The sequence below is a fragment of the Salvelinus alpinus genome, chromosome 30 (assembly GCF_045679555.1).
Source record: "Salvelinus alpinus chromosome 30, SLU_Salpinus.1, whole genome shotgun sequence".
Taxonomy (NCBI): Eukaryota; Metazoa; Chordata; class Actinopteri; order Salmoniformes; family Salmonidae; genus Salvelinus; species Salvelinus alpinus.
The window spans coordinates 25,251,134-25,271,968 of record NC_092115.1 but is presented as its reverse complement, the minus strand read 5'-3'; the positions used below and the strand labels follow the sequence as shown (position 1 = coordinate 25,271,968).

Genomic DNA, 20,835 nt, shown 5'->3' with positions numbered 1-20,835 from the left:
CTATGCTGGAACAGTCAACATTTACTTTTCCTCTGCAAACAAAATTAGTAATGAATACAAAAATCCAACACCATATAGTTGACTAGTTTATCTATTGATCTAGTCGGCTTGTTGTTGTGTGTTCTATACTAAATAAATATTCCTCTCGAGGCGCGTTCAGGTTATGAGTGCCATTGGGAGCGAAACATGCATTCTAACAAGCAGTCAGTCAATGCACAACAAGTCTTGCAATCGCTGGGAAAACAGCAGTTTTGATGGACTTTGTTAAAAAGAAGAGTATCCCAGGGGAATTGTGACAGGAAGTGGTTTCTGTGAGAAGTACAGGCAGTGTTACCCTGGATGGCAGTTTACCCCAAACTACCCTTACAGGTCGGCCTACATTATATTAACTGTGCTTAAGCAAGTTTTTGGGACATACAATTCATCAATAGGATGCTAACTAATTAAAAGATCACCCTAGCCCACTAGGGTAAGTGCAGATAGGCTACCCCTTGTTTGAGACTTTATTTATTTATAGCCACTATGCTGCATCAGTTGGGCTACAGGTGATAATGCTTATTGCTGATAGCATACCTGATAATATGGACCATGCATAGGTTGTAAAGCGCATTCGGAAAGTATTCAGACCCCTTGACTTTTTTCACATTTTGTTACGTTACAGCCTTATTCTAAAATGGATTAAATAGAAAATTTTCCTCATCAATCTACACACAATACTCCATAATGACAAAGCGAAAACAGAAATATCTTATTTACGTAAGTATTCAGACTCTTTGCTATGAGACTCGAAATTGTTTCCATTGATCATCCTTGAGATGTCTCTACAACTTGATTGGAGTCCACCTGTGGTAAATTCAATTGATTGGACATGACTTGGAAAGGCATACACCTGTCAATATAAGGTTGACCAAGCCATGAGTTTGAAGGAATTGTGTCGAGGCACAGATCTGGGATGCTGCAGAAAATGTCTGCAGCATTGAAGGTCCCCAAGAACGCAGTGGACTCTTAAATGGAAGAAGTTTGGAACCACCAAGACTCTTCCTAGAGCTTGAACCATTGCGGGAGAAGGGTCTTGGTCAGTGAAGGGACCAAGAACCTGATGGTCACTCTGACAGAGCTCCAGAGATCCTCTGTGGAGATATGAGAACCTTCCAGAAGGACAGTCATCTCTGCAGCACTCCACCAATCAGGCCTTTATGGTAGAGTTGCAAGACGGAAGCAACTTCTTAGTAAAAGGCACATGATAGCCCGCTTGGAATTTGCCAAAAGGCACCTAAAGGACTCTCAGACCATGAGAAACAAGATTCTCCAGTCTGATGAAACCAAGTTTGAACTCTTTGGCCAGATTGCCAAGCGTCACGTCTGGAGGAAACCTGGCTCCATCTCTACGGTGAAGCATGGTGGTGGCAGCATCATGCTGTGGAGACGTTTTTCAGCGGCAGGGACTGATAGTTTAGTCAGGATCGAGGGATAGATGGAACAAAGTACAGATGAAAACCTGTTCCAGGCGCTTAGGACCTCAGACTGGGACAAAGGTTCACCTTCCAACAGGACAACGACCCTAAGCACACAGCCAATACAATGCAGGAGTGGCTTCGGGACAAGTCTTTGAATGTCCGTGAGTGGCCTAGCCAGAGCCCGGACTTGAACCCGATCAAACATCTCTGGAGAGACCTGAAAATAACTACAGCTACGCTCCCCATCCAACCTGACAGAGCTTGAGAGGATCCGCAGAGAACAATGGGGGAAACTCCTCAAATAGAGTTGTGTCAAGCTTGTAACGTCATACCCAAGAAGACTTGAGGCTGTAATCGCTGCCAAAGGTGCATCAACAAAGCACTGAGTAAAGGGTCTGAATAATTACTTCCACTCCACCATAAAGGCCTGATTGGTGGAGTGCTGCAGAGATGGTTGTCCTTCTGGAAGGTTCTCATATATCCACAGAAGAACTCTGGAGCTCTGCCAGAGTGACCATTGGGTTCTTGGTCACCTCCCTGACCAAGGCCCTTATCTCCTGATTGCTCAGTTTGGCCAGAAATAATATTTCTGTTATTTATTTTTAATACGTTTGCAAAAATGTCTAAAAACCTGTTTTTGGTTTGTCATTATGGGCTATTGTGTGTAGATTGATGAGGAAAAAAACAATTAAATTAATTTTAGAGTAAGGTTGTAATGTAACATAATGTGGAAAAAGGGAAGGAGTCTGAATACTTTGCGTAAGCATGGTCCAATATGTTAAAATAATTTCAACAAATAACTTTACCAATATGGTGTCAGCATTGTTTTATTTCAATTCATTTTTTCCACTCACTGCTACACATTTTTCTAGAGGAAACACTGGCCCATGCCATTACAATGAGAAATCATTATGTGTGAATGTTAGTTTCAAATTTTCAATTTACATTCCTGCAGTAAAAGATTTGAACAGATCCGGGCAATTACAGAGCATGGCATCTGTGGTGTCTAATTGGAGCTAAATAGCAGACATAAAAGGACAATTAGGAAAACAAGTTCCCCAACATGTCAACTGGCTTTTATAGTAAGTAATCTTGTCTCTTTTCCGTTCAACTATTGATAAGCGGCAGGAAAAATAGTGCATCGCAAAATCCTCATTACTTCTGACCTATTCTGGGTCTGACTAATAGGAGTTGGCTGTGTCCCCTGTAGAGTTTTTAATGACCTACAGTGTCAAACTCCCCCACCGCCACGCTCGTGGCTGCCTGGGCCTCATATGGAAGCCCAGAGGAGCTCTACATGTGTGTAATTTATTCCACTATCCCACACACACACACCACACACTCGCTTGTCTGCAGACCTTTACTACTAAAGAGCATGCAGAAAGTGTGCTGTCGCCTAGCTCAGGGTTTCCCAAACTCTGTCCTGGGGCCCCCACTGGGTGCACTTTTTGTATTTTTCTGTAGCACTACACAGTTGGTTCAAATACTTATTACTTATTTATGCTTTATTACTAGCCTAACTTGCCCCTTTATGTTGTTCAATTCAAAAGCAATGTATCTGCTAATCTAATTTTAAATGTTGTAAATTACATTTGGCTAATAGTAGCGTAATTGTTGGAATATTAGTTTTTCTCTTTAAAAAAGCTATATAGCACAACTACTTTATTATATGAGCCAACTTTGTTTACTTCCCTTTTTAAACTGATGTGTGTACATCATCATTTCCTCCAATGAGGGTATGGCAATTTGCCTTTATGCAACCTCGTAATGTAATGCAAAGTCATGTTCCAACGCTGATAGAGAAAGCAGTACCTTCTGTCTTGGCTAGCCAAATGGCCAGCCAAATAACAGCGGTCACCGTAATAACTGTTCAAATAGCAAAAAAATGGGGGGGGCATATTTTCTCTTCAGCTACACTCCTGACTGCATGTCCTGCCATAGAAATAGAAAGAATAGATTGGCATCCCCATTCAAGTCAATGATGACATAATGGGTGGACTGGCATGCATTGCAAGTGTAACTATAGGAGCAAAGCAGGAAGTAAAATATGTGCTAAAATATGTGCAGAGTTGATTCAACTCAACTGACATATATAAACATATCCAATGCATGAGCCACATCAGTTATCATCATTTGAATGAACATTCTACATTACCATGGAAATTATTGCATCACAATACCAGGCAGCCATAGATGTGGTAAAGGACTCAATAGAACGTAGACATTCTATTACCAGATTGGCGCACATTCAACAAATCTGATTTACCAAAGTGGATATTTGTCAAATCCATCAAGATTTATGTATTATAACAGGCACACAATCTGGTCACTTACGTCCGATTTGAATATATTTGTGACTGCTAAATGTTAACTCCTGTTCGTATAAGCTGGTTGGCATAGCTAGTATACAGAAATCGGTAGTGGTAGTCTAATTCATTTTAAAATGTAATCCAGTTGATTGGTAACGATTACATGAACATGTGTTGGGGTTGACATCCATAAAAGCATTATACTCCGATTCTTACCTCAACATAGTGTCAAATACATATAAACAATAGCCTAAATGTAGGCTAATTTTCCTGGGGGGCAAAAAGGAGACTCAATATATTTTCCCCATGGCCCTTTCCCCCACGTATTTCCATGGCAATTACTTTGTTTTGGTTGAGTTCGATTTACCTATTTATCTATTGCAAGTGTACCCATGAGTTTACCAGTCAAATTGGCAGGGTTAGTTATTTTATTTTCATGACTTCTTCATCCATAACCGTCGGGTACACGGTCATACGATAATTGTGCCAGCCCTACTCATGGAGTCTGTCCACTGAAGCGGTCTATCCACTATCAAACATCCATTAGGATCCATGCCAGGTGTCTGTCAACTTTTGACACCACTAACAGGATACTCTTTGGAGGACTTGGCCAAAAGCAGAGTTTTGAAAGGCCTCCTTTGTAACACATTTTGGCATTTTGTTGAACCCTTCCTTACATTGTGATGCAATTCTAGTTCTCTCACTTAATGCTGTCTTTGTCACGTATCGGTTGGCCATACATTGTCAAGAGCACAAATAATATGGTATCTTTGGACCTCTGAATAAAGAGGAAGAGCATGAATTAAAAATGGGTGGGGGGGACCCTGCAAGCATGTTGTAGGCAGTGAGAGAGGTATGTGCCCCTGTGCCTTTTGCACTACATACAGGAAGGAATTGGCAATGTCAAGGGACAAGGATTTGAGAGTCAAGTGTTCATGAATGAGAGTGTTGGTGGTCTGGGTGCAGCTGCCTTGAAAACAAGTGGAAGAAATGGAGAGACAGCAAGGGTAGTGAGTCCAGTGGAAGCACACGGCTCCTCACTTTTTCTTTAATCTCTTGAGGAAGGTTTGGCAGGAGCCCTGACTCCAGGCAGCTAAACCAGCAGCTCCCCTCGCTCTGTATGCAGCCAAGGTGCTGGAATGACAACAACCCATTCATTGTGGAGGTAGAGGCAAAAGCTGTGGATCTCTCCTGTCTTTTTGGGAATGGGAGGGGGGCATTTTCCTGAAATCCTGAAGTAGAACAGAAAGGGGACACAGAGAGGGAGGGCAATAAAAGCGAGAGAGGGGGAGGAAGGGAGGGTGAGTGAGAGTGTGGAGGGAGAGAGAGCGCTACCATGCCGAATGATTGAGAGAGGCGGAGAGGAAACAGAACTCCATCAGATGAAATGAGGTGAAAATAATTCAGGCATTAATCAACCCAGGGCAAAAAGAGGCTGTTCTTCCCCCCCCCTCCCCTCTTTCTGCGGAACCGAAAGGAAAGGTGTGAATGAAGAACTCAGGAGTGGAAACGAGAGAACCACTGGGCACTATCAAACCATGTCAGACTCCAACAGCAATGCAGCCTGTACAGCTGACCAGGTCAGTTTCTTTTTACTAATTATTTTTATCTTGTGACCTATTTGATACACAGATGTATGTGATACCAATGATCTCGAGCAAAATGTTGTAATTTTGTCGACTCGTGGAGAAAACCTTAGACAGTTAACTGTTTTTTAAAAAATGGATTGGATTTTTTAGATTAGACGGAGAGAGTGAGTTTATCCAAACTATCAAAGCAGCAATTGTGTGGAGCTGCCCGGACGACGGTACAAGGTCCTGAAAGAATTGAATGAATCAAGAAGACCTATTGTCTGGACCGCCTTATTTTTCGGCGATCATTCAGGGGGTCTGTGACGACTCAATAGCCCCCATACCACGTGAGAAGGGGGATACAGCTCTTTAAAAACCAGACCACGTGTGGCTGGACTGAAAAGTTTTTATAACTAATTGCAGTGGGAAGTTCTGGTGGTGCTGGCTGAGGGGTGTGTGATAAAGTTTCTAAGGAAGTGGGCAGGCTAACTGTGAAAGAGTGACAGAGTGGGAAAGGGAAAAGTGTTCTAAAAGGGGGGATTGGCTCATATTTATGTTTTTTCTCTCTTCCTTTGCCACTCTCTTTAGTGGCCAAGGGACTTGTCAGTTAAACAATTCCACCAAAAGATTTGTTTAAAATAAAATATATACATATCCGTTATGGCACTTTGTTCTTTGCCGATTTATGTGGAGCGCCAAGTCTTGTCACATCTTTTGGTTGGCCGCTGTGAAGACTGAGCAAGCCTCCTAGAGATCAGTAGCAAACACAAAGAAACGGGCCGCTGAGATCATTGCACATACTTTTAAAGAAACTTTTCTATGAAGATAAAAAAATGGCGTTGCTCGCGGTAGGTAAAGCTTTAATTTAGCCCTATTTTTTCAGAGATATATATTTTGTTTGTACGTGTGTATGACCCTGTTTTGGTGTGTGTGTGTGTGTGAAGATAATGTAATGCAAATTTGTCAAAGCCATGCATCTAAATGAATGTACCGTGCTCCTAGAAGTGTAGGGACACTTAAAGGGTTGACAAGGAGTCATCTAGATTTCTCATCTGTAGAACAATTCTTCATTTACAATGGAAAGAAAAATGTTGCTTGTTGCACCACAAAGTTGTCAAGCCAATATTCATTGATATAACTCTCTTAAAAGGCTCATGGCCTGTTAGGTATAACGCTTATCTATTTGGTCTAATTTTAGGCTTGGCTGTTCTCAATGTATCTTTTTTTGTTCTGCTTGCTGATACTGAACATCCTATCCATTTTTCTAGTGTGTCCACAAACAGTCCATTTAGAACGTTGAGTTCCCTATGCCCTGTTTGCAGACTGTTCTTATCGTTCACTTTCATTGAGCGCCTCGCCTCCCGTCGCCCCCTTATTAGGATGGATACAGATTTGAGTGAAAGCTTTCTTATCTATGTAGGGCGAAACAGCCTCTATTTACACAGATGAAGGGATGGCCCTTGGTGCATGTGACAAAGGATGCAATCAATGTTTGTGCAGTTATTTCCTTGAATGATGCAATGTCCCTCTGATTCAGTCCTGGTATGTGACATGCTCTAGAATCTATTTGATATTGTGTTCTTCAGAAGGTTCAGGTTTCAGATAGCATTAACATCAGAGTCTACCTGGTGATGTATTTCTGCTGGAAAATGTATGTGTCACATTGCTATAGACATATTCCTAAAAGTGTATATAGACCACATACTGTTTGATTGGTGAATTGCCTACAAAGCCGTTGGCGATTGGTGACATTTTATGTTGAAGTTATACTGAGAAGTCTCATTGAATAAGTTACAGTAGTTGTTAGAGGTGAACTACTGCTGGCCTGTGTCGACTGGTTTATCTGACAGGATGATGGGTCACAGAGAGAGCTCTAGGATCAGGTGCACCTGACACGGCAGACCCTTCAGACCGACAGACAGAGCCTTGTCGCTTTGTATAGGACAGCTACCTACCTACCTACCGCACAGCCACGCTCCCCTGACTGACTATCATGTGTCATAAGTGACTCTCTCTGTACCAAAGGGGATGTGACTTTTTCTATTGCTATACTTTTATGGTATAGGCTACTGCTGTCCTCTGTATCTCAGTTGGTAGATAATGGCTCTTGCAACGCTTGGATAGTGGGTTTGATTCCTGGGACTACCCATAGGTAAAAGGTTTATGCACGCATGACTGTAAATCACTTTGGATTAAACCATCTGCTAAATAGCATATATTATTATAAAACCATTTTTTCAGCGGATATCCCATTTCCTTATTCATAAAGGAGCCGGTCTAGCCTACATGAATTCTCTGCAATAGTTTGACCCCGCTGTTAGGAATACAATTGTCTAAGGTCATCTGTGATTATAAAGCATGCTTGAGTGATAATTGAAGTAATAAGAATTTCAGAAGGATGTGGTAATTGTGTGTCAGACTAATTGACTTAGTTTGACAGCCTTTCACAATGAGGAAAAATGTAATGGCACTCTTAACTTCATCCCTTGGTTTCATAAAGACAGTTTGGTGTCATTTTATGGTGATATTGCTTGAAATCTGCTTGAAATTGTTGCCGGGTCCGGAGTCATGACAGATTGTAGTTTGGGCATAGGCTCAACTTGCAAGATTTATACATTGATTTTGATGTAAACATTTGCCCTCAAATTTAATCCTTATGTATTTGTCTATCTTTTTTCTTTACTGAATTGTAGTGGGCTGATTTTGTGCCTTGAAGTAAGTGCCTAGATATCACGACACAGAAGTCTCTTTAAATTGTCCGAACCGTTTTTGATTGGACAAGAACATATTGCAGTTGAAAACATAGCTTGAAATGATTGACCCAAATGATTTCACTATACATAAACAGATTTGCTAGATCATGAAAGGCAGTGCCAGAAAGCTAATGAGAGCTGCAGAGTTAAAAAGCAGATATTTTTTTCCATTGGAGGCTTTAGAGCAGATTACTGTTGTTCCTAAATCTGGGTATGGCTCTGTTATGTTATTGTACTGCATATTTAACTTCAATACCCTGCAGAGCAGTTTGGCTGCAATGTTAGACTAATTCTGTAACACTGTAATAAGATGCTTAACTCCTGTAAAAAAAATATCCCTCCTCATTCAAATATGTTCTTTCACCAATTGCTTCTTATTCTAGAGGATAAATGAATGAATTAAGAGGATTCTCTGAAACGATGGGATTGATTTAAAATACCAAATCAAATCAAATCAAATCAAATTTTATTAGTCACATACACATGGTTAGCAGATGTTAATGCGAGTGTAGCGAAATGCTTGTGCTTCTAGTTCCGACAATGCAGTAATAACCAACAAGTAATCTAACCTAACATTTCCACAACTACTACCTTATACACACACACAAGTGTAAAGGGATAAAGAATATGTACATAAAGATATATGAATGAGTGGTGGTACAGAACGGCATGGCAAGATGCAGTAGATGGTATAGAGTACGGTATATACATATGAGATGAGTACTGTAGGGTATGTAAACATAAAGTGGCATAGTTTAAAGTGGCTAGTGGTACATGTATTACATAAGATGGCAAGATGCAGTAGATGATATAGAGTACAGTATATACATATGAGATGGGTAATGTAGGGTATGTAAACATTATATTAAGTGGCATTGTTTAAAGTGGCTAGTGGTACATTTTTACATAATTTCCATCAATTCCCATTTTTAAAGTGGCTGGAGTTGAGTCAGTATGTTGGCAGCGGCCGCTAAATGTTAGTGGTGGCTGTTTAACAGTCTGATGGCCTTGAGATAGAAGCTGTTTTTCAGTCTCTCGGTCCCTGCTTTGATGCACCTGTACTGACCTCGCCTTCTGGATGATAGCGGGGTGAACAGGCAGTGGCTTGGGTGGTTGTTGTCCTTGATGATCTTTATGGCCTTCCTGTGACATCGGGTGGTGTAGGTGTCCTGGAGGGCAGGTAGTTTGCCCCCGGTGGTGCGTTCTGCAGACCTCACTACCCTCTGGAGAGCCTTACGGTTGTGGGCGGAGCAGTTGCCGTACCAGGCGGTGATACAGCCCGACAGGATGCTCTCGATTGTGCATCTGTAGAAGTTTGTGAGTGCTTTTGGTGACAAGCCGAATTTCTTCAGCCTCTTGAGGTTGAAGAGGCGCTGCTGCGCCTTCTTCACAACGCTGTCTGTGTGGGTGGACCAATTCAATTTGTCCGTGATGTGTACACCGAGGAACTTAAAACTTTCCACCTTCCTGAAGTCCACAATCATCTCCTTTGTTTTGTTGACGTTGAGTGTGAGGTTATTTTCCTGACACCACACTCCGAGGGCCCTCACCTCCTCCCTGTAGGCCGTCTCGTCGTTGTTGGTAATCAAGCCTACCACTGTAGTGTCATCCGCAAACTTGATGATTGAGTTGGAGGCGTGCATGGCCACGCAGTCGTGGGTGAAAAGGGAGTACAGGAGAGGGCTCAGAACGCACCCTTGTGGGGCCCCAGTGTTGAGGATCAGCGGGGTGGAGATGTTGTTACCTACCCTCACCACCTGGGGGCGGCCCGTCAGGAAGTCCAGGACCCAGTTGCACAGGGCGGGGTCGAGACCCAGGGTCTCGAGCTTGATGACGAGTTTGGAGGGTACTATGGTGTTAAATGCTGAGCTGTAATCGATGAACAGCATTCTCACATGGGTATTCCTCTTGTCCAGATGGGTTAGGGCAGTGTGCAGTGTGGTTGCGATTGCGATTGCGTCGTCTGTGGACCTATTGGGTCGGTAAGCAAATTGGAGTGGGTCTAGGGTGTCCGGTAGGGTGGAGGTGATATGGTCCTTGACTAGTCTCTCAAAGCACTTCATGATGACGGAAGTGAGTGCTACGGGGCGGTAGTCGTTTAGCTCAGTTACCTTAGCTTTCTTGGGAACAGGAACAATGGTGGCCCTCTTGAAGCATGTGGGAACAGCAGACTGGGATAAGGATTGATTGAATATGTCCGTAAACACACCAGCCAGCTGGTCTGCGCATGCTCTGAGGACGCGGCTGGGAATGCCGTCTGGGCCTGCAGCCTTGCGAGGGTTAACACGTTTAAATGTTTTACTCACCTCGGCTGCAGTGAAGGAGAGCCCGCAGGTTTTGGTAGGGGGCCGTGTCAGTGGCACTGTATTGTCCTCAAAGCGGGCAAAAAAGTTGTTTAGCCTGTCTGGGAGCAAGACATCCTGGTCCGCGACGGGGCTGGTTTTCTTTTTGTAATCCGTGATTGACTGTAGACCCTGCCACATACCTCTTGTGTCTGAGCTGTTGAATTGCGACTCGATTTTGTCTCTGTACTGGGACTTAGCCTGTTTGATTGCCTTGCGGAGAGAATAGCTACACTGTTTGTATTCGGTCATGCTTCCGGTCACCTTGCCCTGGTTAAAAGCAGTGGTTCGTGCTTTCAGTTTCACGCGAATGCTGCCGTCAATCCACGGTTTCTGGTTTGGGAATGTTTTAATCGTTGCTGTGGGTACGACATCGTCAATGCACTTCCTAATGAACTCGCTCACCGAATCAGCATATTCGTCAATATTGTTGTTGGACGCAATGCGGAACATATTCCAATCCGCGTGATCGAAGCAGTCTTGAAGCGTGGATTCAGATTGGTCGGACCAGCGTTGAACAGACCTGAGCGCGGGAGCTTGTTGTTTTAGTTTCTGTTTGTAGGCTGGAATCAACAAAATGGAGTCGTGGTCAGCTTTTCCGAAAGGGGGGCGGGGGAGGGCCTTATATGCGTCGCGGAAATTAGTATAACAATGATCTAGGGTTTTCCCAGCCCTGGTAGCACAATCGATATGCTGATAGAATTTAGGGAGTTTTGTTTTTAGATTAGCCTTGTTAAAATCCCCAGCTACGATGAATGCAGCCTCAGGGTGTGTGGTTTCCAGTTTACAAAGAGTCAGATAAAGTTCGTTCAGGGCCATCGATGTGTCTGCTTGGGGGGGAATATATACGGCTGTGATTATGATTGAAGAGAATTCCCTTGGTAGATAATGCGGTCGACATTTGATTGTGAGGAGTTCTAGATCAGGTGAACAGAATGACTTGAGTTCCTGTGTGTTGTTATGATGATCACACCACGTCTCGTTAATCATAAGGCATACCCCCCCGCCCCTCTTCTTACCAGAAAGATGTTTGTTTCTGTCGGCGCGATGCATGAAGAAACCAGCTGGCTGCACCGACTCCGTTAGCGTCTCTTGAGTTAGCCATGTTTCCGTGAAGCAGAGCACGTTGCAATCCCTGATGTCTCTCTGGAATGCTACCCGTGCTCGGATTTCATCAACCTTATTGTCAAGAGACTGGACATTGGCGAGTAGTATGCTAGGGAGTGGAGCGCGATGTGCCCGTCTCCGAAGCCTGACCACGAGACCGCCTCGTTTGCCCCTTTTACGGCGTCGCACAGGGTCGCCGGCTGGGATCAGATCCATTGTATTGGGTGGAAGGCAAAACACTGGATCCGTTTCGGGAAAGTCACATTCCTGGTAGGAACGATGATGAGTTGACGTTAATCGTATATTCAGTAGTTCCTCCCGACTGTATGTAATGAAACCTAAGATTACCTGGGGTACCGATGTAAGAAATAACACATAAAAAAGCAAAATACTGCATATTTTCCAAGGAATGCGAAGCGAGGCGGCCATCTCTTTCCGGCGCCGGATAAACCAACAGTACTATTTAAGCAATGGGTGTTAAATTATCTAAATTAGTGTCTTTCGCTTTTGAAACACATCCGACTCCAATTGAACATTCATTTCCCCATTTTTCCCGGCCTATTTTCAGCCCTTCCAACTGGGTGCAGGTGGTGTTGAGAGGGCCAGTATATGGAGCGGAAGTCAGTGGTTGGAGTGTTTACACGCAGGGAGAGATCGAGGGCAGACAGCAGAGGGGCGAGTGCACAGACATATGTGTGCTCGGGGCCTCTGGCTCTCCCAGTGCTGTGGGCTCTGTCTCCAGCCATGTTGTGCTCCTGGACCCACAGCTGGCAGCGAGGAGAGGAGAGGCAGCTAGCCCCACACTGCAGTACAACACAGCCTGGCTGGCTGGGTGCAGCCTGGCCGTGCTGCAGACCATTGTTGGGTGTTCTATACTCTTCACTGATGTATAGAAACGATCTAATAATTCACTGCTATTGAGTTTCCTTCTATGTAAGAAATAGTAGGTTGGTTTTGGGCATTTTCAAACATAACATAACTTTTCTCAGTGTGGTCATCTACCTAGCATGACAACGATAAACAATATACAACAATATCAGTGATTGAGTACAGACATCTAGGCCTAGTTCTTAAGATGGTCATAACATTCCTGAACTACGAACTACACTGACCTGTCACATTCCACCAAGAATATAGATTATTGTAAACATTAAAAGTGCAATATGCAGAAATCACTCTGCCATTTCCTGGTTGATAAAATTCTAATAGTTTGCCTAATGTCTGTTTATGTGACAAAACATGCAATGTGGAGAATCATTGTACCATCTAAATTGCTGTGAAATATATTTTTAATAACCAAAAATCGTGTATATTCAGCTGTTTGAAGCTGGTGTACAAAACCTGAAATAAAAGACGCAAAAACTAAACTTAAGAGTGAGAAGCATAGAAATAGCACACAGAACAGATATACCGCTTTTTAGACTTACTTTCAATGAGAAGATCTATAACAAACATTTCTATGTGAATTTGGTCGGGTCATCCAGAAAGTTACATATTGCAGCTTTAACCACCCGTGAATCATCTTATTGGGTGTCAAACCCCATACACTACATGGCCAAAAGTACGTGGACACCCCTTCAAATGAATGAGTTCAGCGATTTCAGCCACACCCACTGCTCACAGGTGTATAAAATCAACCACACAGCCATGCAATCTCCATAGACAAACATTGGCAGTATAATGGCCCGTACTGAAGAGCTCAGTGACTTTCAACGTGGTACCGTCATAGGATGCTACCTTTCCAACAAGTCAGTTCGTCAAATTTCTGCCCTGCTAGAGCTGCCCTGGTCAAGTGTAAGTGCTGATATTGTGAAGTGGAAACGTCTATAAGCAACAACGGCTCAGCCACGAACCGGTAGGCCACACACGCTCACAGAACAGGACCACCGAGTGCTGAAGTGCGTAAAAACCATCTGTCCTTGGTTGCAACACTCACTACCGAGTTGCAAACTGCCTCTGGAAACAATGTCAGCACACTATACTGTTTGTCGGGAGATTCATGAAATGGTCGAGCAACTTTCCATGGCCGAGCAGCTGCACACAAGCCTAAGATCACCATGCGCAATGCCAAGCATCGGCTGGAGTGGTGTAAAGCTTGCCGTCATTGGACTCTGGAGCAGTGGAAACGCATTCTCTGGAGTGATGATTCACCCTTCACCATCTGGCAGTCCGATGGACGAATCTGGGTTTGGCAGATGCCAGGAAAACGCTACCTGCTCCAGTGCATAGTGCCAACTGTAAAGTTTGGTGGAGGAGGAATAATGGTCTGGGGCTGTTTTTCATGGTTCGGGTTAGGCCTCTTAGCTCCAGTAAAGGGAAATCTTAACACATACAATGACATTCTAGACGATTCTGTACTTTACTCAACTTTGTTCCAACAGTTTGGTGAAGGCCCTTTCTTATTTCAGCATGACAATGCCCCTGTGCACAGTGAGGTCCATACAGAAATGGTTTGTCAAGATTGGTGTGGAAGAACTTGACTGGTCTGCACAGAGCCCTGACCTCAACCCCATCTAACACCTTTGGCATGAATTGGAACGCCGACTGCGAGCCAGGCCTAATCGCCCAACATCAGTGCCCGACCTCACTAATGCTCTTGTGGCTGAATGGATGCAAGTCCCTGCAGCAATGTTCCAACACCTAGTGGAAAGCCTTCCCAGAAGAGTGGAGGCTGTTACAGCAGCAAAGGGGGGACCAACTCCATATTAATGCCCATGCTTATAGAATGAGATGTTCGACGAGCATACTCTAACAGTGAGGGACTCTTCCTATTTTTCTGTGGAATATAACAGACTTCGTTTGAAAAGGCCATATGGGACTCCTTTTGTCTCCACTGGATGTTGTGAAGTGGATTCAGTTACTAGTTGGGTGTCATTCCATTCTAAGCATTGATGTTTTGAGTGGTTGATTAGCCTGGATGTCAGTGAGTGCATTTCCTCTGGATGACTTGCTGGCAAGGGGTCTGTGCTAAAAGTGCTATGGCTGCCGACGACAGCTGCATGATGAAAGGGGATTTATCACTCTTTACTCTGTTTACCACAGAGGACCATCATCAAAACATAGGTCTTTCCGATTAGATGGTCCAGTGCTTATTCAAATCCCGTATTTGGTGCAGACATTAAAGAATAAGGTTTACTAGGTTCAAGAGAAGTGTGTCAGTGTGTTAAGTGTGTGAGAGCTAGGTGACTAGAAGGTTGGTTGTACGGCTCTATTTCCTCAGGCTCCAGACCTTTGAAGGAATTGGGTGCGTCCAAAATGGCACCCTATTCCCTATATAGTGCACTTCTTTTGACCAGTGCCCATAGGGAACAGGGTGCCATTTGGGACACAGAAATTGGCAGGTCAGGTTCAGTGTGAATGGCCTAGGAACTTGAAATAGAGTACCCTAGCATACAGTAGAGTCTCATGACTTCTCTACCACAGCTCAGTGTCTTGATCTACGGTGCAGTGTTGTTAATGACATGATAGGCCATGCCCTGGAGACAGGGAGCACGGCTTGGAAGAAGCAAATTAGTCCTCAGATTTAGGACTGTCACGAATGGAAGGAAAAAGCATGGAAAGAGAAGTCTCCATCTCCTCAAAACCTGCTTTTTGGGTTGAATGCTCATCTCTCTCAACCAAACATCTTAAAAACAGATTGTGCAACACATCTAGGATGTAGTTGGCTGAAGATATTTTTGAAAAGTCATTGGTGCAGATGTTGATAGTCCCAGCACACTCTCAAAGTTATGTTAGACTTCCAGTCATCTCATTGAGAAGTTCTCTATAAGTCAGCATAATTAGTCTAGTTGATGTGCTTACCTGCATGTTATTGTCTATTGGGTACTGGCTGAACTAAATATCTGTGGTTTTCTTTAAAATGATAAACTGACCTCCCCTGCTCCCAGCGTACTAAACCAAACCTTGTGTACGTGATGAAGGGAGGCTGTAAGGACCTGATGCTAACAGACTTTGAGGATGTTTATGTCCTTCTTATCATACCGTCTTACAGTATTGCATGACATTTTCTTCTCTTGTTTAAGGAGAGACAAAACTGGGTCAATTTATGTAATCCTGAAATTCTTGAGAGTACTGTTATAGTGATGAAGACTCTTTAAATTGCCTCACCCTGCCTTGAATTGAATTGGTCAGCCTTTAAGTTTTTGTCAAATACTACTGTCAATGTAGTCTGCCTTGTCTACATTGTCAGTTTTCTGGAATAACATGAGATGTCTGTTTTAAAGTGGACTGTAGCTCAAAGCTATACAGTCAAATGATGACCAAAGAACAATGCTCATTCATGGTTGAGCAGTGTGGCCAGTTACATGTAGCTACCTGCTTTGTCAACCGCCATGGAGTTCAAAGTATTGCTGGGTGAATTGTCATAAAAAGGAGTTTATGATATATTTGATGTCAACTGAATATTTTTGTTAGGGAGAGAGAGGGATGGATTTGGGGATGAGGTGGGATAAGGTGTGTGTTTGTCTATACAGTATGTGTGTGATTAATGGATTCTCTAAGTGTATGTGCGGTTGGTTCTCTCTGTGTGACTGTGGGAGCGAGGTGGAGGTGAACAGCTTGCTTTGGCCAATAGCTCCGTAGGCTGTCTCCCGCATCACTTAACGGCCATGCCCAGTGCACAGTAATTTAATTATCTAGTTAAGCGATCCGCGTGGCTGAAGCGAGACCTGGTTGTCTGCACAAATTAACACTAACAGTTTTTTCTATAGGAGCGTCTATAGCTCTCAGCCATGCAATCCTTTGTTTCATCTGCAAAAATCCATCCAGTTATTGGATTTGAACATGAGTCTGACAACCCGAGACTAGTGGCAACTTAACTACTAACATTGTCAACTGTCAAGGCAATTACTCATAGCTATTAATTAGCCTAATGCTGTCTTGCATTTTTAAATCAACCCCTCCCTCCCCCAAAAATCTAAATGCAACAAATAGGATGTAGTTGCTAGTCACTGGCTGTTTTGCCCAGAACTTGGTTCCTGACTTGGAAACCACTCCTACTGCGCCCGAGACTCCTAGGCAAGGGTAGCTAGATGCAGCATGGAGCCCTAGGGTGTATTCACTAGGAACCAAACAGAACCAAACGGAACGAAATGGGAAGGGACGTTTTCCATTTGGAGTAAACGGTTTCTGTTGCAAAATATTTTTGACTAATGGTTACACCACTGGTAGACCCTCCCTAAGTATAAGTCAGATACTCAAGTTTCTCAGCCACTGACTGACTGACCCAAGTGGCTTTTGCATCAGTGCTGGGAAGTCCATTGGTGTGTAAGGGGTATGTGACGAAACAGTTACTATGGAACTTTTTAAGGTAAGGCTATTGCAGTGTTTTTGGAATGTAGGCCATTTTTTTTGGGATGTACTTGGATCCCATAACAATTCACAGTGTATTGTGGGATTTGTATTTATCCATTCAGTTTGTATTTTTATTTTTTTTGCTGTTTCTATCTCATTGGGATTTTTGTGATTGGATATTTAATTGAATTATATAGTTGTTTATTAAAGTTAAGTAGATTTGGGTTGGTACAGATTATTTGCCTAATAATTTGCATATTGCTTGTTTTTATTTTCAAATTTGATGTGTTGCTTTTGTGGAGAAAACTGTTAAACTGTCAATCAAAATATTTGATTTAATGTTTTTATATCAACATATTAAAAATGTATATCTACAATTTGAAATTCAATCAAAATTCGGTATGACCAAGATATGACTTTCAAGAACTTTTAAAGCACACTTTCTCAGATATTCTAAACAAAGTCCTAGTTTAATGATTGAAAGGGATGTTTTGCTGTCCATGATGCAGTAGCCTATAGGATCAGGTCTTCCAGCCAGCTACCCAGGGGATCTTGATGTGATTGTGACTGTAAGCAGTGCTTGAGTGATGTAACCCAGAGATGACCCCTGCTTCTGGGAGGCCATCAAAGCACCCCATTTGCTGTGACTGGGCCCAATTTTCTCCTGTCTTTCCTGACAACTCACCATTACACCTAATTAATCAACCATGGAAAGTAGGTATTCACACCATGCCCAATGGGATCTGGAGGAATGTGGCCCTCCGCTAGCCGGGTGAGAAGCCACAGTCTCACTGTCTTTAGTTGAATTACTTTCACCTCACATACATTTTATAATGCTGCCTTTGAGGACATTGAGGATCCAGGTCTATTTAATCACAGTTGAGTACAACTGAACCCACCCGTGTTTACTCCCAAGGTGAAGTTAGTTAGTTAGCTAGGGTATCTACGTGTGCCACTTTAAAAGATTGGTATTGGAATGACTGTATTAGTCACTCTTGGTTGACTTTGATTTGAAGTTCGATAACAACCTGGTCTTTTATCAGCTTTAGTTATTTTCAAATGACATTCAAACTCCGATAGAATGGATGGTAGAAGGGGTGTTAGGCTACTGAGTTTCCAATGTTAGAGTTGTTGGGAGGGTGTTCTATTGATGGAAGTCTTCCCTTCTGAGCAATATTGGGATTTTATTTTTTTTCTAATTATTGAAAAAGGTTCAAACTAACATGTTTCGTTGTTGTTTTTAAACTTATTTTTTAAATATAACTTTTTCTAAATGCATTTTAGATTTGGCCTAGCTACATGAAGGCCAAATCACACAGGGAGGCGTCCTTCAACTGCGTGATATTTTTGTGCGAGAGTAGCAAGCTTCAATTCACATACACTGTGTAGCTTATGCCAACGTACAGCGCATTCGGAAAGTATTCAGACCCCTTGACTTTTTCCACATTTTGTTACATTAAAGCTTTATTATAAAATGTATTAAATTGTTTTTTCCCTTTCGTCAATCTGCACACAATACCTCATGATGACAAAGCAAAAACAGGTTTTTAGACATTTCTGCACAAAAAAAGAAGAAATATCACATTTCCGTAAGTATTCAGACCCTTTTACTCAGTACTTTGTTGAAGCGCCTTTAGCAGCGATTACAGCCTCGAGTCTTCTTGGGTATGAAGCTACAATCTTGGCACACCTGTATTTGGGGAGTTTCTCCCGTTCTCTGCAGGTCCAGGTTGGATAGTGAACGTTGCAGCACAGGTATTTTCAGCTCTCCAGAGATCTTCGATCTGGTTCAAGTCCAGGCTCTGGCTGGGCCTCTCAAGGACATTCAGAGACTTGTCCCGAAGCCACTCCTGCGTTGTCTTGGATGTGTGCTTATGGTCATTGTCCTGTTGGAAGGTGAACCTTCGCCCCAGTCTGAGGTCCTGAGCACTCTGGGGCAGGTTTTCATCAAGGATCTCTCAGTACTTTGCTCTGTTCATCTTTCCCTTGAATCCTGACTAGTTTCTCAGTCCCTGCCACTGAAAAACATCCCCACAGCATGATGCTGCTACCACCATGCTTCACTGTAGGGATGGAGCCAGTTTTCCTCCAGACGTGACGCTTGGCATTCAAGCCAAATTGTTCAATCTTGGTTTCATCAGACCAGAGAATCTGTTTCTGATGGTCTGAGAGTCTTTAGGTGCCTTTTGACAAACTCCAAGTGGGATGTCATGTGCTTTTACTGAGGAGAGGCTTCTGTCTGGCCACTCTACCATAAAGGCCTGATTGGTGTAGTGCTGCAGAGATGGTTGTGCTTCTGGAAGGTTTTCCCATCTCCACCGAGGAACTCTGGCCATTGGGTTCTTGGTCACCTCCCTGACCAAGGCCCTTCTTCCTCGATTGCTCAGTTTGTCCGGGAGGCCAGCTCTAGGAAGAGTCTTGGTGGTTCCAAATTTCTCCCATTAAAGAATGATGGAGGCCACTGTGTTCTTGGGGACCTTCAATGCTGCAGAAATGTTTTGTTACCCGTCCCATAGATCTGTGCCTCGACACAATCCTGTTTTGGAACTCTACGGAGAATTCCTTCGACCTCATGGCTTGTTTCTTTTTCAAATCCTTTACAAATCATGTCCAATCAATGGAATTTACCACAGATGGACTCCAATGAAGTTTTAGAAATATCTCAAGGATGATCAATAGAAACAGGATTCCTTCTACCTGATGGCTTGGGTTTTGCTCTGACATGCACTGTCAGTTGTGGGACCTTTATATAGACAGGGGTGTGCCTTTCAAGTCTCATAGCAAAGGGTCTGAATACTTATGTAAATAAGTAAAAAAATTAATAAAATAAAATCTGTTTTTGCTTCATCATTAGAGGGTATTGTGTCTAGATTGATGAGGAAAATGTTTTATCAAATATATTTTAGAATTTGGCTGTAGAGTAAATGTAGGCTACATGTACACGGTAGCCTAGTGGTTAGAGCGTTGGACTAGTAACCGAAAGGTTGCAAGTTCAAATCCCCTAGCTGACAATGTACAAATCTGTTGTTCGGCCCCTGAACAGGCAGCTAACCCACTGTTCCTAGGCCGTCATTGAAAATAAGAATATTTTCTTAACTGACTTGCCTAGTTAAATAAAGGTTAAAAAAAATGTACAGTAGATCTTGTTTTATGCATTCTTATTCAGCTCTTTGGCATAGGTCTTGTAAATATGTAAATATGACTCCTCAGTAAAAGACACGTGACATCCCAATTGGAGTTTGCCGAAAGGAACCTAAAGGACTAGTGGTGCAACGAATCACAAAACTCACGGTTTGGATTGGATCACTGTTTTGAGTCACGGATCGGATCATTTTTCGGATCAGCAAAAAAAAAAGGGAGACAAATATAACTTTGCTTTCCATTTATTACATAAAGAACACTTAAAGCAAGGAACTTTTCAATGTTTAAATAAAATCTTAAAATAAAATATTCAATACTCAATTGTTAATTAAAGTGCAATATGAGGCATGATACCTTCTTCCTTTGAACAATAGTGAATGTAAAAATAGCCTGTGTCCACATCATCAAAAACAAGTAAAAAAAGAAAGAAAGCAAACCAGACCTGAGCTTATTGTCGAAGTTGAAGTCGGAAGTTTACATACACTTAGGTTGGAGTCATTAAAACTCATTTTACAACCACTCCACAAATTTCTTGTTAATTCTTACGGCTGAAATCCCTTTAACGGGATCGATATGACAACAGCCAGTGAAAGTGCAGGACGCCAAATTCAAACAACAGAAATCTCATAATTAAAGTACCTCAAACATACATTCATTATACACCATTTTAAAGATAAACTTGTTGTTAATCCCACCATAGTGTCCGATTTCAAAAAGGCTTTACGACGAAAGCATACCATGCGATTATGTTAGGTCAGCACCTAGTCACAGAAAAACAGCCATTTTTCCAGCCAAAGAGAAGAGTCACAAAAAGCAGAAATATAGATAAAATTAATCACTAACCTTTGATGATCTTCATCAGA

General features: G+C 42.7%; 1 protein-coding gene across 3 annotated transcripts in view; it reads left to right on the top strand.

Moving 5' to 3' along the window:
• Positions 1-20,835, top strand: part of LOC139560259 (sodium- and chloride-dependent glycine transporter 1-like) — a 97,653-nt gene that overhangs the window by 51,762 nt on the left and 25,056 nt on the right. Inside the window, exon 1 of one of the 3 annotated variants that reach the window (XM_071376873.1) lies at positions 5,079-5,346. The exons of 1 other annotated variant lie outside the window; for it this stretch is intronic. In XM_071376873.1, coding sequence (XP_071232974.1) covers positions 5,305-5,346 — 42 coding nt within the window. In that variant the 5' untranslated portion in view covers positions 5,079-5,304. Of the gene's footprint in view, positions 1-5,078; positions 5,347-5,850; positions 6,186-20,835 lie in introns of those variants that run through there. One more of the 3 variants, XM_071376876.1, reaches the window with a different exon arrangement.